A 14,291-nucleotide genomic window follows, 5' to 3' on the forward strand; every position below is an offset into this window, starting at 1 on the left:
ACAAAATGGGAAGGAAAAAAACCTTTCTGATAATCAATATACAACACATGTCTCGCAATAACCTGGTTTGAGATTTGTGTTTGTTATTTCCACATAAAACACATCTTTACTTCTCACAACTAGTAGTTAAAAATCATAGACAAGCTTTAAAGGCTAGAAGTTTTAAAAAAGGTGTAATTGATGCAAGCTGGGGTGGAAAAGGAGACTGCACAGAAGATCTGCACTTCACCAAAAGTCACCTGTAAGGGCTCACACAAGGTTTCCCAATGCCCATTTTCTAAAAATCCCAGACCTTCTCTACCCATTCAATCTGCTACATGCATTGCAGTCTTTTTTTTTCTTTTTCCTTAATTATGGTAACAATTCTGCTTCAACCACATCTGAAAACAGAGGTGATTTTCTCCTAAGTGCTCATCAAGACCCAGTGGCAGTATTTACTTTCAGGGTGCACTTGAGACCAAAAAATTCCATCTTAGCAACACCCACCTCCTCACATGCCACACCTGAGGCTGTGAGCAGGGCAGAGAATGCCCTGCATTCCCTCCAAGCCTGAAGCCTGGAAATCCCTTTGTGCACAAGCACCTAGACACCACATCCAAACAAGCCATACCAAGATAAACAAGGAAGATAAACAACTTTTCTTCCCCTGGCAAATGTTTGGCTGTGTCTGCATACACATTCACAGGAGGAGACCACTGTTTGCACATTCATAAAAGCCTTTTCTTTCTTTTGGAAATGAAGCACGCCTTTAGTATAACACCAAAGAAAAGGAGGGTAAGGAGAGCATGCCAGTTCTTTGAAATCCAAGAAAGCAGTTCCCAGAATTGAGAAGCTGCTCTTGCATCCACTGCAGAGCAATGCCTTCATCCCTCTGAGGAAACAGAAGTCTTTGAGGGACTAAATCCATCCAGAATAAGCAGAGGTCCACAGCCCAAAGTTCTTCTCAAAGCAAAGCCTATGTGTAGCCACACTGCTGTCTTGGTGAAAGACATTTTAAAACAAACAGCAAGGAAATCACAACCCAGCCTTTTAAAGGACTCCTACAGAAAGCTGAGTTCTGTTCATGAGCTTAACCACCTGATTTTTAATGAAAAGTGTTTCCCTCCATGACCAAGGAATTTTGTAGAAGGTATACAACGAAATCACTGTTTCTACTCTATGCTCTAGGATATAATTTTTTTCCTTTCTTTTTTTTGAGAGAAAAGGCCTTTTTATTGCTGCTTTGACTGTCAAACACATCCTTCATTCACAAAGGCAAACTGCACTTTGTTAGAAACAGAAGATGCTAGGAACAACAAATCAGGAAAGAAAATTCCAACTTTACTTTCTCTGGGTAGATTCCATAAAGTCCTCTGGCTTTAGCAGCAGAAACACCTTTAATTGGCTCATCTGGAGATTTCTGACCAGGTCTGACTTCTAACACTGGAAATTTACCCCAAATACTGAAAATGTTCCCCAGCTATCACCAGCAACTGTGCTGACCAGGGAGCAGCCTTGGAAGACCTTATTTCTTTTCCTTGTAATTGCAGAGCTATCCCAAAGACATTCACCTTTGAATATTCCTTCAGAGCTCCTTGGAAACAACCCCAGCTCCAGTCTCCTCCCTCAGGCTGTAATTCAGAAGAAATGGCAGAGTCTCCTCCACAAAAGGAGGCATAAAAACCTTACAGGCTATTTTAATCTTAAATTATTCAGCTTGGTCGAACAGCAGTCATTCCAATGGAATGTAGGCTTGTACTCCAACAAGGGTTTACTGTTTCTAAAATAAATGTCATGGTAATACATCAGTGCTAGACCTTTACTACCTGCACATTCGCATTCAACAGTCACTGTCCCAGTTGAACAAAATAACAAAAGCAGGACATTTGCTAAAAGAAGGAAGTTTAACAGCCACCCATCAGAACAATACAAGAATCCCATTCTCTTGGAAAAATCCATCCAATTAAAAGTATATGTAAAAATTAAAAATTAAGGCGAGCATCAAGTAAGTGCTCCATGCCTGTTCTTTTGACCCTGCTTTTATTAAAAAATGGCATATTCTTGCTTTCAAAAACAATATAGAACTGCCAACTGAACTCAGCACTGAATTTCTTAGCAAGTCCAAGTTTTGTATCCTTAAAGTTCATAACCACAGGTATTCCTGAGCTGGAAAAAAACTGATTTAATATCTGCTTTTGTTTTCCAGGGTTTTACATACTTCTCTGGAAAGACAGCCTTCATTTCAAGTACCACATTAAGAGCCCTGGACATTTATCCATGGGAGAGGTTTGCAAGGTTAAAAATGTACTGAGACATAGTTTTCCTCCCCTTGTACCAAGTAATGCACTTTATGAAACAAATCAATCAGATTAGAGATAGCAAACCATTAATACTTAAGTCAAGGAGCAAAAACATTTCAAGTGGCACCCAAAAAAACTTTACTCCACATAAAAAAATGTATGCAACTGATGATAATGATTTCTGTTGCTGAACCTCTGATCTGTCCACTCACTACATTATCCCTAAACACAGATAGGAGCTTACTGAATTGACAAGAGACAGATTTTCTGATCATCACCAATGAAAATCCCTGGATTTCACACGTCTGTGTTCAAGATCACAAGACCTCCCCCACTGAGGAATGCTCTTGGGCCTTTGCACACACAGCCATGCTAGGAAATAAACAGTGGGAAAGGGAGATAAGCACTCAAAACTCTTTATGATTTTTTATTAATTTCATTTTCTCCTGCACAAAGGAAAATTAAGAGGATAGAAGGAGAAACAAGTCTCCTTCACTCCATGACAACTCTCCCTCTCCAGCAGAATCTTTGCAGTGGAATTTGAAGAACTGTTGGAAGGAAGGAGCAGATGGGGACCTGCTTCCACAGCAAGTACCTCACAGCAGAAAACAACCCCACACACCACCTACCAGCCTGCAAGATTCTGCTCTTGGAGGATAATTAAAAAACAAGTAAACCACAAAAGCATTTGACATGCTAAACTAGGCTTAGTTACACTTTAGATACCACAAAACCTCAAAAATTTAAAGGATAAATGCAGAAAAGGTAAGATCTCACCATTAGAAAGGATGTAAGTTCACAATAAAGTGCTCTCATGCATATATAACATTTCCACAGAACCCTTTAAAGAGTAAGTATCTGTAATCTTAAAAGTCACAACTTTTGGGTTTTTTCCATAGATGAACTGAAGGACAATATTATAAAAATACAAGCAGCAAGTGACTAGCAGGGGGAGAGGATGGACAGACTGTCTGGGGGGAAAAAAGAGACTCTTCAGAGCTCCATTTTCCCCCACTACAGGGGAATAAGTTTCCAAACAGTATTTCTTTCCCTAAGTGATGTACACATTATATTCAAACATTTTAAGCACATAAATACACATATCTTACAATTAAACACATTTATTTAATGTCACTTCCATCCCTGCTCTCCTTCCTGCCTCGAGGTGTCACACAGGTTGGTCCCACTTAAAAGTTCCTAAATTTAGTCAAAATATACAAGATTCTTTTAAAACAAACCATGAAATTTTGTGTTTGCTTGCTTCCCATTTTTACCTCCCATTTTCGAAGATAACACTTCACCTAAGGATGGCACAAGAATGCTGAAAAGGGACTCACTCGGACATCAGTGGCGTCTCCATGCCGGATATTGCTGGCCCACGTGGTCGGCTCACTGTTGATTTCAAAGTAGTGGAAAACCTTCAGGACTCGTTCCATGGCGCCAGGGGAACGTTCCATGCCAGTACTGAGGTGAGTCTTTGCACCTGAACTTGGGGTGTGATTCAAGTTTGGGTCAAGGTATGCTGCTGCCATGGTTTTGCTAGATGCTAGGTATCTGTCATATTCTAGGGAAAGTGAAACAAAGAAAGAAATTAATTTGAGTATGCATGAATCTTATACTTCTTCATACAAAGCATTTACCAGAAAACCATGAAGATTCACTTCCTTTTTGGAAAGCAACTAAAATATTTATGCATCTACAAACATAAAAACCTACCCAGATGACTACCAGAGAAACTGAAAGCCCCTTGGAGCAAGTGATCTGAACTTGACCACCACAATCATTTACAGAAGTGGTACCTTTAGCAAAACCTCTTCCATTTGTTTCTCAGTGACTTAACCCAGGTCCCTGACAAAGCCTTCAACATGAAATAGCAGCTTTCAGTTCAAACAGTTTTCATCCCCAGAATCTGCCAAGTCTGGTCCTACAACAAGCCTCTAAAGAGGGATAAGGAAATCCCAGCACTGAACTGGAGGCTCACACACCAACACCAGGCTCTCCTGTTTCAAGGCTAAAACAATGAAATCTTTACTCCTTTTGTGGTAGTTTGGGAACCAGTGGCACACAAACCCACCCAGACTGAAGTTCATTATTCAGTGAGGAACCATTTAGATCATAGCTATCCCCCCCTCTCAGCAATTTCTGAGCAAGTGGCTAAGTTTTATCTTCCACCAGCCTGATTTCAAAGTCTGATGGCAAAAGGCACAGACCGTGGTATGAGTCTGCATGTCAAAGGAGAAAGAAGAAAATTGCCTCTTGGCTACTGCTCCTAATTAGTCAGCCACAAGCAGATGGTGTCTGAGAAATCAATGCAGTCCAAGAGAAAAAGAGCAAAGAGCACCTCCTCCCTGCCTGCCAGCCCAGAGCATCATTCCAGTCTGCTGGCTGCAGAGAGCAAAGGACTGCAGGGCTCTGCTCCAGGCCCTGGACAAGTGCACAGAGCTTTCCCTACCTCCTCCTCCTCAAGGGGAGCCAGTTTTGAAAATGTGAAGTTAAAAATAAACGAAACTTGACCTTTTTGGCAGAGTGGTCTGAACGCCTTGCTGGTAGTAAACAGAATGCCTGAGCCCTGGTTTATCTCACTGAGAGGCACAAGAGAGACCCCCATGCTTCCAGCTGAGCTCCTGTAATGCCTGGCTGCCCGTCAGAGTTTCAGCCATCATCATCCTGCCACGGTGCTCTGTGACCTCCCCAAACTAGCTCAGAAAACTATGGGGGGCAGGAATCAAAACAAAACCCGGGTGGTTTGGTGTTCAGGACTGGCTTAGTTCCATGCCTGAGCTGCTGAACAGGAAGAGAAGCAGAAGCAGCAGCATTCAGAGTGAGGGAGAGCATCTCCCCTCCAGCACCAGCTGTGACAACACCAGCCACGGTCAAAACACACCATGAGCTCAGCTAACAGGAATTAGCACCAGCAATATCAGTGCTTGAAATCTTCAGATTGTAGATAACATTTGTGAGGCTAAAACCTGACTGGAAGTATTAAGCATCTATGAAATTCAGACCCACCAGATAAAGAAACAATAGCCCATCTGGGCAGGATGTCTTTACCTCTTGAAAAAACGGCTGAATTGCATTCATCCAAGGGAAAGGTAGGAACTTACACTGGACAGACAAAAGGCCTCTAATGTCCTGCCCTCAGGGAAGATGGTAAGAGAAGCCAAGGAGAAGCTTCTCCCAACACTCCCCCAGTGTCTGATCCTTGAGGGACTTCCCCCACCTGCCAGAGTTTCCTACCTGTGTGAAAACTCAAGAAATCACTACAGCTTCATTGTTCCTCTTTTCTGGCCATCAATATAAATGCATTAAGCCAACCTTAGACCCACATTAAAGACTCTCCTCCTCTTCACCTCTCGCAAGAACAGACACAGTTCTGAAAATGACAGGAGCCCCTCAGCAACTCTTTGACTTCTGCTCAATAAAGGAGCTCGTGAGCTGTTTTTACACAAACATTGACTTTAAAGCTGAAACAGGCACCAAAATCTCCCCTCTGACACAGTAACACCAAGACAAGACTGTACAAGCTCCAAACTGCAGGACTTCTTTCCTGTAAGGTTAAAATAGCCATTGCTAAACCCCAAAGGTCCACAGGGTAGGGAGTTTAACCAGGACAAATTCAGGCAGATGAATCCCAATTTCCAACTGATAGGAATGAAATTGTAGTTTTCAGGCTCAGACAAAGCCACTGACCTTGTGCAGGATGCTCTGCATCCTTCAGAAAAACCCAGCCCACCTCAAGGTCACTGGTGAAACTGCTTTATTTAAAGTTTACATAAGCAGACAGCAGGGAGAATTGCTACAACACAAAGCAAAAATGAGTCATTTCTTCACAAAGAACGCCTGATTTAGTATTAATTCACCACACTCCAGCCACTTAATACACACATTCATCAGGTTTTATGTGGCTGAAGAACAGCTATCAAGGGAGAAAAGCTATTGGAGAAACACCAAACCAAGCATTTAGATGTCTAGCCATAGGCTTAAATATGGACAATCTCCATCCCTTGGGAGCAGCAAACAGGAAAGCAATGCAAGACTCCAGTACCTACACACTGAAGTGCTCTTACAAGGTGTCATTTCAATGGACAGGCAAACACTATTATAATGTTTCCATATTCATCAAAATGTGGAATTAGACGTCAGCCTGACAGTACTGGGTATGGGGTCAGTTTTCACCAGGTTATATTTCACAGAGATTTTTCTAAATAAAACAACCCCCTCCACAAAATCAGAATAGCAGTTTTCCTTCAGTATTTGATCATCACTGGTTTCTTACAACTTCTTTTAAAAAGCCCAACGTTTACTTTATGAAGCACCAAAGCAGCAATAAATCTGATAGTTCCAGGTATAGAAACACATGCCATATCTCTGGTTATGGACCTATTAACATTCCCATTAAAACCAGCCCCTGGGTTTAAGCTTGTAATGTGACTGTAAAACTCTGCCCCAGGCCAAAACTTTGTAAAACACAGCTGCTGTTAAACAACTATTTTACAAGAGCTGCTGGTTGTTTTACAATACAGAGAAAGCTCAGATAACAACACCACGATGCTTATTTGGGCTGTTCTAAATTCAAACCAGACTGGTGAGTAATGCTGCAATCACACATCTCAGTTTAAATGAGCAGCTTTAATCCTCTTGGTATTAAATAGGTAGCGTGTGCTACCATGGGCCAGAAACAAGCTACAGTCAACTACAAGAAGGCAGATTTAAATTGCATATAAATCAGAAATTTTGGACAGAGCAACCTGGTCTAGTGGAAGGAACTCTTGCTCATGGCAGGGAAGCTGGAACTAGAAGACCTTTCCCAACCAAAACCATTCCATGATTCTATGACTTAATTCTACTGTATTTTATTGGATCTTGTGGTGTAAAAAGCTAATGGTGTAAAGTCAAGCATGGCCAAATTTCTTTGTATGCAAAGCTCTGTGCCAGCATCCCGTAGAGCTTCCAAGAGGAAAGACTATTGTTCTCTCAGGGCTTGCACTTCAGAGAAACCCCTGTGATTTCTCAGTAATGTCAAGGACTATTCCAAGACTGGGGGAGGAGCAAAGCAAACCAGCCCTGGCCTGGTGATACTGAGTGGCTCGGCTGAGATGCTGCAGTTGTACCCAGACTACAACACAAGATGTATTACTGCTCTGATGGTTTTCTTTACTGTGGTGGGAGTACCTGAGATTTAGTTGAATCTGTCTAGAAGTTATTTCTTCTCAATGTGACTCCTCCTGACACACTGCCACATTTGCTGACTATATCAGAAACAAAGTCAGTGTTATGACTTCCAGTAGCACAATCAAAGTTCTAAGTCACGTTTCACTATGAGCTTTGAGTACTCAGAAATTAAATCATTTCCACTAATGAGACAGTCAAAAGCCATTAAAAAATATTTAAATCAATTAACTGCAAATTGGTTAATAAAGCGACAGTAGAGTCATCTCATAAGGAAAATGGTTTCAATGCAAATAATGTCTTCAATATCAGCACTTTGATAATAAAAAATAATTTAAAAAATAAACAACACTTTCTCTTATTAGTGTTGGCTGATGGCCAACAATGCAGTGCTAGCAAGTTCATGTTACAAGGAACCAAGCTGTAATTATTCACATTATTCACACTGTGACTCCACATTGTCCTTTTTAGATACCATGAAATCTTATTATTCTTTAACCTCCACATTCTGATCCCCATCTAAGGCTTGAAGGCATCGACATCTATGAGCTAAAGCCCCTTCCAGGTGGCATTTCTGCAAAATAGCTCTGTCCATCGAAATTCAAACCTATTCAAATCTGAAAGAATCTATAAAATGTATTAGAAAAGTTAAGAATCTATAAAAGTACAGTAAAGATTCAGAGTTCATTTCGTTCTCTGGTCCTGGTGTAATAATCCTTCTGCAAGACTTAAAATACTTTCAAATATTACTTAATTATTAAAGTAAATAAAAGATTAGATTTAGATTGCTTGCACTTTTGGCAAACAACGCTGCTTTACAGGACAGACTGACTGGAAAGCAGCTTTCCAGAGGACCTGGATGTCATGGTGGACAACAAGCCAACCATGAGCCAGCAAAGTGTCCTTGCAACCACCAGGCTCCTGGGCTTTGTTACCATCCTGACAAGAGAGACATGGACATTATGGAGACAGTCCAATGAAGGACTAAAAAAACAGGTCAGGAATTGGAGTGTCTGTCATACAAGGAAAGGCTCAGAGAAATGGGATGGTTTGGCCAAGGAAAAAAAAGTTCAGGGGGATCCTCCAAATGTGTATAAATACAGTGAAGTTGGAGCCAGACTGCTCCCAATGGTGCCCAGTGAGGACATGAAGCAATGGGCATGAAGGGACAAAACACAAAATTCCACTTTAAGTATTAAGAGAAAGTTTTTGCACTACACAGGTGGCTGAACACTGCAACAGGTTGCCCAGAGGTTGTGGAATCTCCACCTGTGGATATTCAAATCACAGCTGGACACAATCCTGAGCAACCTGCTGTAGGCTGACACTGCTCTGAGCAGAGGCAGAGGAGGATAAATCTCCACAGGTGCCTTGCAGCATCTGAAATTTTGTTATTTGGTGATAAAAACCAAATTAAGGATTTATTTCACACTCTAAAATCATAAATTATCCAGAATACATCTCACATCAGAGAGTAAACATCTCGTGCATTTCAAGCTCAATCCATTTTCACAGCTTGTATTAAATCCTGCTGTAACTCACCTTGCAAATATTAACTTACTATCTCAACCTCACAGACAGGAAAGGTGTAAAGTACAGTTTTAACTAGGATCCCCATGACAAAGCCTGTATTTTTGGGACCTATGTTGAGAGTCAGCACATTGCTGACTTTTGGTATTCCATCACCTGATACAAACACATCCACAGCAGAGAAGCAGCAAACGTGCCAGGTGTGCGACAAGCCCTTTTTGCATTTCCTTGATGTCAACATCTTGTTACACATTTAAGGATGAAACCTGGAGAAAACCATTAGGTTTGTGATTTCAAATTAGGGAAGGATGCAGAAAGAAAGGAGAAGGGCTATTTTTTCCTTTTATCATCACTTTAGCCTTCAAAGACATTCAGTAATTTCAGCTATTTCCATAAGTCATGTCGGAATGTCCCTGTTTGTTCCCTGCTGAGTTTATTTTTCTTGTACTTCTTCTTTCAGCTAATGCTGATGTTCAAAAGCAAAAGAAAAAAGGAGCAATCCTTTGTTCCACTTTACCCTGCCTTTCAGCTATGTTCACTGGGTTTGGTAATATTTGCTATGACTACATCCAAAAACACATTTATTTATTTATCTTGCTGCCTCTTTTTATTCCTTTCCTGGTCCCTGCTTTCTCCCTACTCCTCCAAATATATGTATTTTTAAGTGCAGTATTTGTAGCCAAAAGCATTTATCAAGGCTCTCAGATCAAAGTATAAAGCCAGACACATTAAAATAATTTTAAAATCAAGTTCTTAGTACCTACTTTGGCCTAAATCATCTCACCAAGTACTTCGCTGTATTAGTATGAAATGGAAAACCAGTACTGGCAATTCCATTTTTTCCCCTCAGGGAATATTGCCTGAACAGTTACTAAATCTATGTCTCAATACAGTTGAAAGATAATACAGACCAAAGTCAAAACAAGTTTAGCAATACAAACTGCCAATATGGGAACATTTATTTCAATTATAATAATGTTTTAGGAGATTAAACGTTCAAGGAAGCATGAAGGAGGAATTCAGACACAGCATGAACTACAAGACCTACATGAAGTGAAGCAATATGACAATCCTGGGCCTGTAAATGTAAGACAAGTATAACTCACTAAAAATCAATAATAAACAAAGTATAAATAAATTAATGTATCACCTAAATTAAATTAAACCATGGCATATTCCCTGTACAACTGCTATGGTCAAAGGCTGCTGAAGAACTCAGAGTGGATTTTGCTGAGTGCCAAAGAATTTTGAACTCTGAGTGCATTTTGCTGAGTGCTGTTACTGGGGTAGCTGCACCTTGGGATGAAGGGACTGAGAAAGTTTCAGGGGACAGACCAATGGTTAAACGATTGTCCTGTCAAGCAGCAGTTTTCCAAATGTCCCAAAAAGTCTTGTGCTCATCCACCCTGCATTCAAAACACCACCCATCCTTCTCACTAAAAATCCCACAGGATTAAGTCCTAATGTACCTCTAAATACTCAGTTTAACCCCATTTTATTGTAACATTACATAATCTGTCCTATCAGCTATTCCCTTTGGAGTTAGCACCGTTTTCTATTTTTAATATTAAACAATTAAATAGTGAGGAAACATCAATTGTGTTGGGAATACAACAAAATCGATGTCTGTACAAGCTTTAATTAGAACACAGTATCCAGTTAGATACTTGCCTAATTTCTCAACAACACTCTGAACTTTCACTGTGGTCCCTTGGCACCACTGAAATTCAAATAAACACTAATCTCCCCTTGCATTTTCTGTTGCTTGCTTCTAGCAAGCTCTAGAGAATTAGAGGGGTGCAGTTTTATTTCAAAAGGCACCAGAGAAATGAGCAAGGAACAACTGTGCAATTTTGAAATAAAGATTTAAATTAATTTCTGTGTATTTTGAAGCTGCATTGCTTGTTGGGAGCAGCCCTTCCTACAAATATTGAAATAAGAGACTGAAGGAAGCTGTGTGAATTCAAATAATCTTTTCTAACACTCCAGTCTGAAATATTGTTCCAAGGAGGACCCACACAGCCCAGCTCTTCTTCCAAACAGCTTTAGAAGCAAATACAAGCAGGGAGAGATTATTGTCCTTCTTGAATGGTAAAAACTAATGAGAATTGGCAATTATGCAACTGTGCTTCTCCAAAATTAAAAACCAGAAGTGCCTGAAACTAGAGGCAGCAGAGGAGAGCAATGAGGTATCCCAGCTACACACTGTCAAGGCTTAACACACTTGGCTTTGGCCACCATTCGATTTTACCTGGGATTTCCTGGTTTTATATTACTGAATTACACCATCCCAGCCTATAATTCAAAATGTTCCAACTGTCTTTTAATGTTTAACCCCCTTTAATAATTTTAACCGTCAGATAAAAGGCACTTAAGTGCTCAGGAGGAACAGCATGACAACAGCCTCGGTGTTGCTGGCAGGGCAGTGGCCTCTTACAAAATTCAGTGACCTGTAAAAAGTTTTCCTTAGGTCTGTTCTGGCTCAGGTGTTTTTCAAAGCCAGTAACAACAGCCTCTGGTACACAGGCAGAAATGAAGAAAAATTCTTTACTCTGTACTCTGGTTAAGTCAAGCTAGAAGCAGATAAACATACACTGTACGGACCACTTCAAGAATTTTATTAAAAATAAAACAAAAACCAACAAAACATAATAAAGCCTTAAGAAGGCAATTTAAAAAGCAATTTAAAACACCTCATCCACTCCAAACAGACCATCAGGGTCCTCTTCAGACTTCTGGAGTCAGCACCAATGATTCCATACTTCTTTCACACTGTATCAGAACACAATTTATGGATTCCCCACCAGTGCTTCCATCCCAGGTGGATGCTCCTGACATGCTGTGTAGGGCTGAATCTAAACCCAGAACTCACCAGCTCATTGCAGCTGGAATTGTCCCTTGGACATAGTCCCTTGTTCCCACACTCTCTCCAGAAAAACTTCTGGGCTGTGCACTGCCCAGCTAAGGGAAGGGCATTCAGTGCTTTTGCTCTTTTCAATCCTGATGAAGTTCTGAGGTTTCTGGTGGAGTTTTCCAGTGAACGCATCATTAAATCTCTGAATGGAACCACCAACACTGAAAAGCTACGAAAACTGGAATCATCCAAGAAAACACCTTTGGTGTCCACCCAAAGCATTTCTCAGTCTTTACCTTCAATCTACTAACACAGGGCTACTGAACCTTTCTTGAGTTTAGATTAATTAAAGCATGTCTAATATATCACAGGTCCCGAAGTTCAACATTGATGCTGTAATAAGAAATGAGGAAATACAAATTTAAAGGAAAGATCTCACTTAAATAATGGGATTACAATATAAAGTGGGTTCAGAATGTGTGTTTTGGGGGTTTCCTCAACCTGCAGTAAACAGAGAGGAGTCAGACAACAGCTTAGCAAAGAACTGATGCTAGAAAAACTAATTAATTTTTCCTAGGACCATCTCCACTATGTATGTCAGATCAGCTAAAAATTTGGCTTTGCATGAGACACAAATGACCAAAAGGGTTAAAACTTCTGAGCTGAAGAAGGTAACTGCAGCAATTAGACCACTGTACTTCCAACCGAGTCACTACTTCCTGAAGTTTGTAAGCTAGAGGAAGGAAGCCATTCCAACTGGTATTAACCGGCCCAAATACATTTAATTTAGAGCTTCCTTCAAGAGAGCTCTCTGAAAGTGGAAATTAGTACTTAAAAGGATAAAATATTGGGTCTGTGGTAGAAAAATTAATTAGAACCTGGAAGAGGTGGGTTCAATGCCCTAAAGCAAGACAAGCTTCAGTACAATTAAGTTTCCTCAGTTTTGTCATTACCAATTGTGGAAGGAATCATGCAGGAACACCCTAAGAATAATCAATCACAGTACATGTGGCACTATTTTCATCTCCTCTCCAACCTCCCCTGACAGGAGACACACGGGGTCAAAACCTCATCATGCTTTGCAACACATGAGCCATAAATACAACACAGCCTGTGCCAAAATCCGCATCAGCATCTTCCACTAAAGCAACTTTGGGTTGCTCCATCTAAGCCATCTCATCCCACCTGAGATAACCCAGATATTTATTTGTTACTGGCAGTTATCTAATTTCAAACATCAGGGAATGGGGTCAGAAATATCAGAAATATCTAATTCAACTGCTACACATTTCAAAACCAGAAGTAAAATTGAGTCTTTGCAGGTTCTGTGACAGCTCACCCATGGTGGATCAGCATAGACCCAAGCAGCACTGAGGTCCCAAACCACCAGTGTGAGCATACCCTCATCAAGGCAGGGGAGCAAAGGAGACAGGGGTGACTGTTTTAACATCCTCATGGTTTAACATCTTCATGGTGGAGAATTTCAGACACACTTGAAGGCATCAAGTCAGCAGGTTTCACTAGCCCCACAAGAATTTACTACACCTTTTTGATAATGGACAGGTATTAAGTAAGAAGCTCATAAAGATGCAACTTACTTTACAGTGCATTTTTCTTCTATTCAATTATTTCCCTGGAAACAATAAATCAATTCCCACCATCACAGTGATGAAATATGCAATTTGTGTGTGACAATCTCACCATTTGCAGAAACAGCAGGTGGTAATATATTAAGTTGGTGTTACACAAACAAGACACCTCCATAAGCTAACACCACACACACAGAGGTATCAATCCATCCCCTTCAAGTCTCTTCTAGAACACACAGGAATATTAATTGGAGAGGGGGGATGCACTTGAACCACGTGCAGTTTTTAAATGCTGAATTGACTTGGCCTGAGAACACAATCCAAAAGGATCTGGCAATTAAAACACCTTTGCACATGAGCTTCAGGAAGCAGAGTTCTTACGTATTTGCAAACTGTGCTCTTAATATGCTTGAATTAATTTTAAAATAAATACTTCACAGTAGCTAGAGAGAAAATAGAAGAACAATCTCCTTCAGCAAGGAGTGTGCTTTAATATGTGTGAAAATATTTCTGCACAAAACCTGAATGTTGTGACAATACACCTTCCACACCACAAACATACAGCAAGTCAGAGGTACCTGGGTCAGAAGTACCTGGAAACACTTAAATCCCTACACAAACTGAACAGGAGCAAGAATTAGGAAAAACTGCACAAATGGGTAAAATTATGAAATATTCTAAACAAAGAATACAGTATTTAACCAGATTACCAATTTTAGCCTGAAACTGGGTCTTTGGGATCTCTGTGACTTGGAAGAGGTTCTGTCAATGCTTACTAGAGCCAAGGGGTGGGTGTCTTCAGCATCACACAACCCCTTCCAGCAGAGAATTATGGATTAAGTTTTTCTATTTTAGCCCCAAGGTTCCACA

General features: G+C 40.5%; 1 protein-coding gene across 8 annotated transcripts in view; it reads right to left on the reverse strand.

Annotated features, from left to right (window-relative positions):
• Nucleotides 1–14,291, reverse strand: part of PTK2 (protein tyrosine kinase 2) — a 188,217-nt gene that overhangs the window by 101,640 nt on the left and 72,286 nt on the right. For all 8 annotated transcript variants that reach the window (XM_030968664.1, XM_030968597.1, XM_030968588.1 and 5 more), the window contains one exon: nt 3,617–3,843. In XM_030968664.1, coding sequence (XP_030824524.1) covers nt 3,617–3,843 — 227 coding nt within the window. Of the gene's footprint in view, nt 1–3,616; nt 3,844–14,291 lie in introns of those variants that run through there.

The sequence above is a fragment of the Camarhynchus parvulus genome, chromosome 2, assembly GCF_901933205.1.
Source record: "Camarhynchus parvulus chromosome 2, STF_HiC, whole genome shotgun sequence".
NCBI classification, from domain to species: domain Eukaryota; kingdom Metazoa; phylum Chordata; class Aves; order Passeriformes; family Thraupidae; genus Camarhynchus; species Camarhynchus parvulus.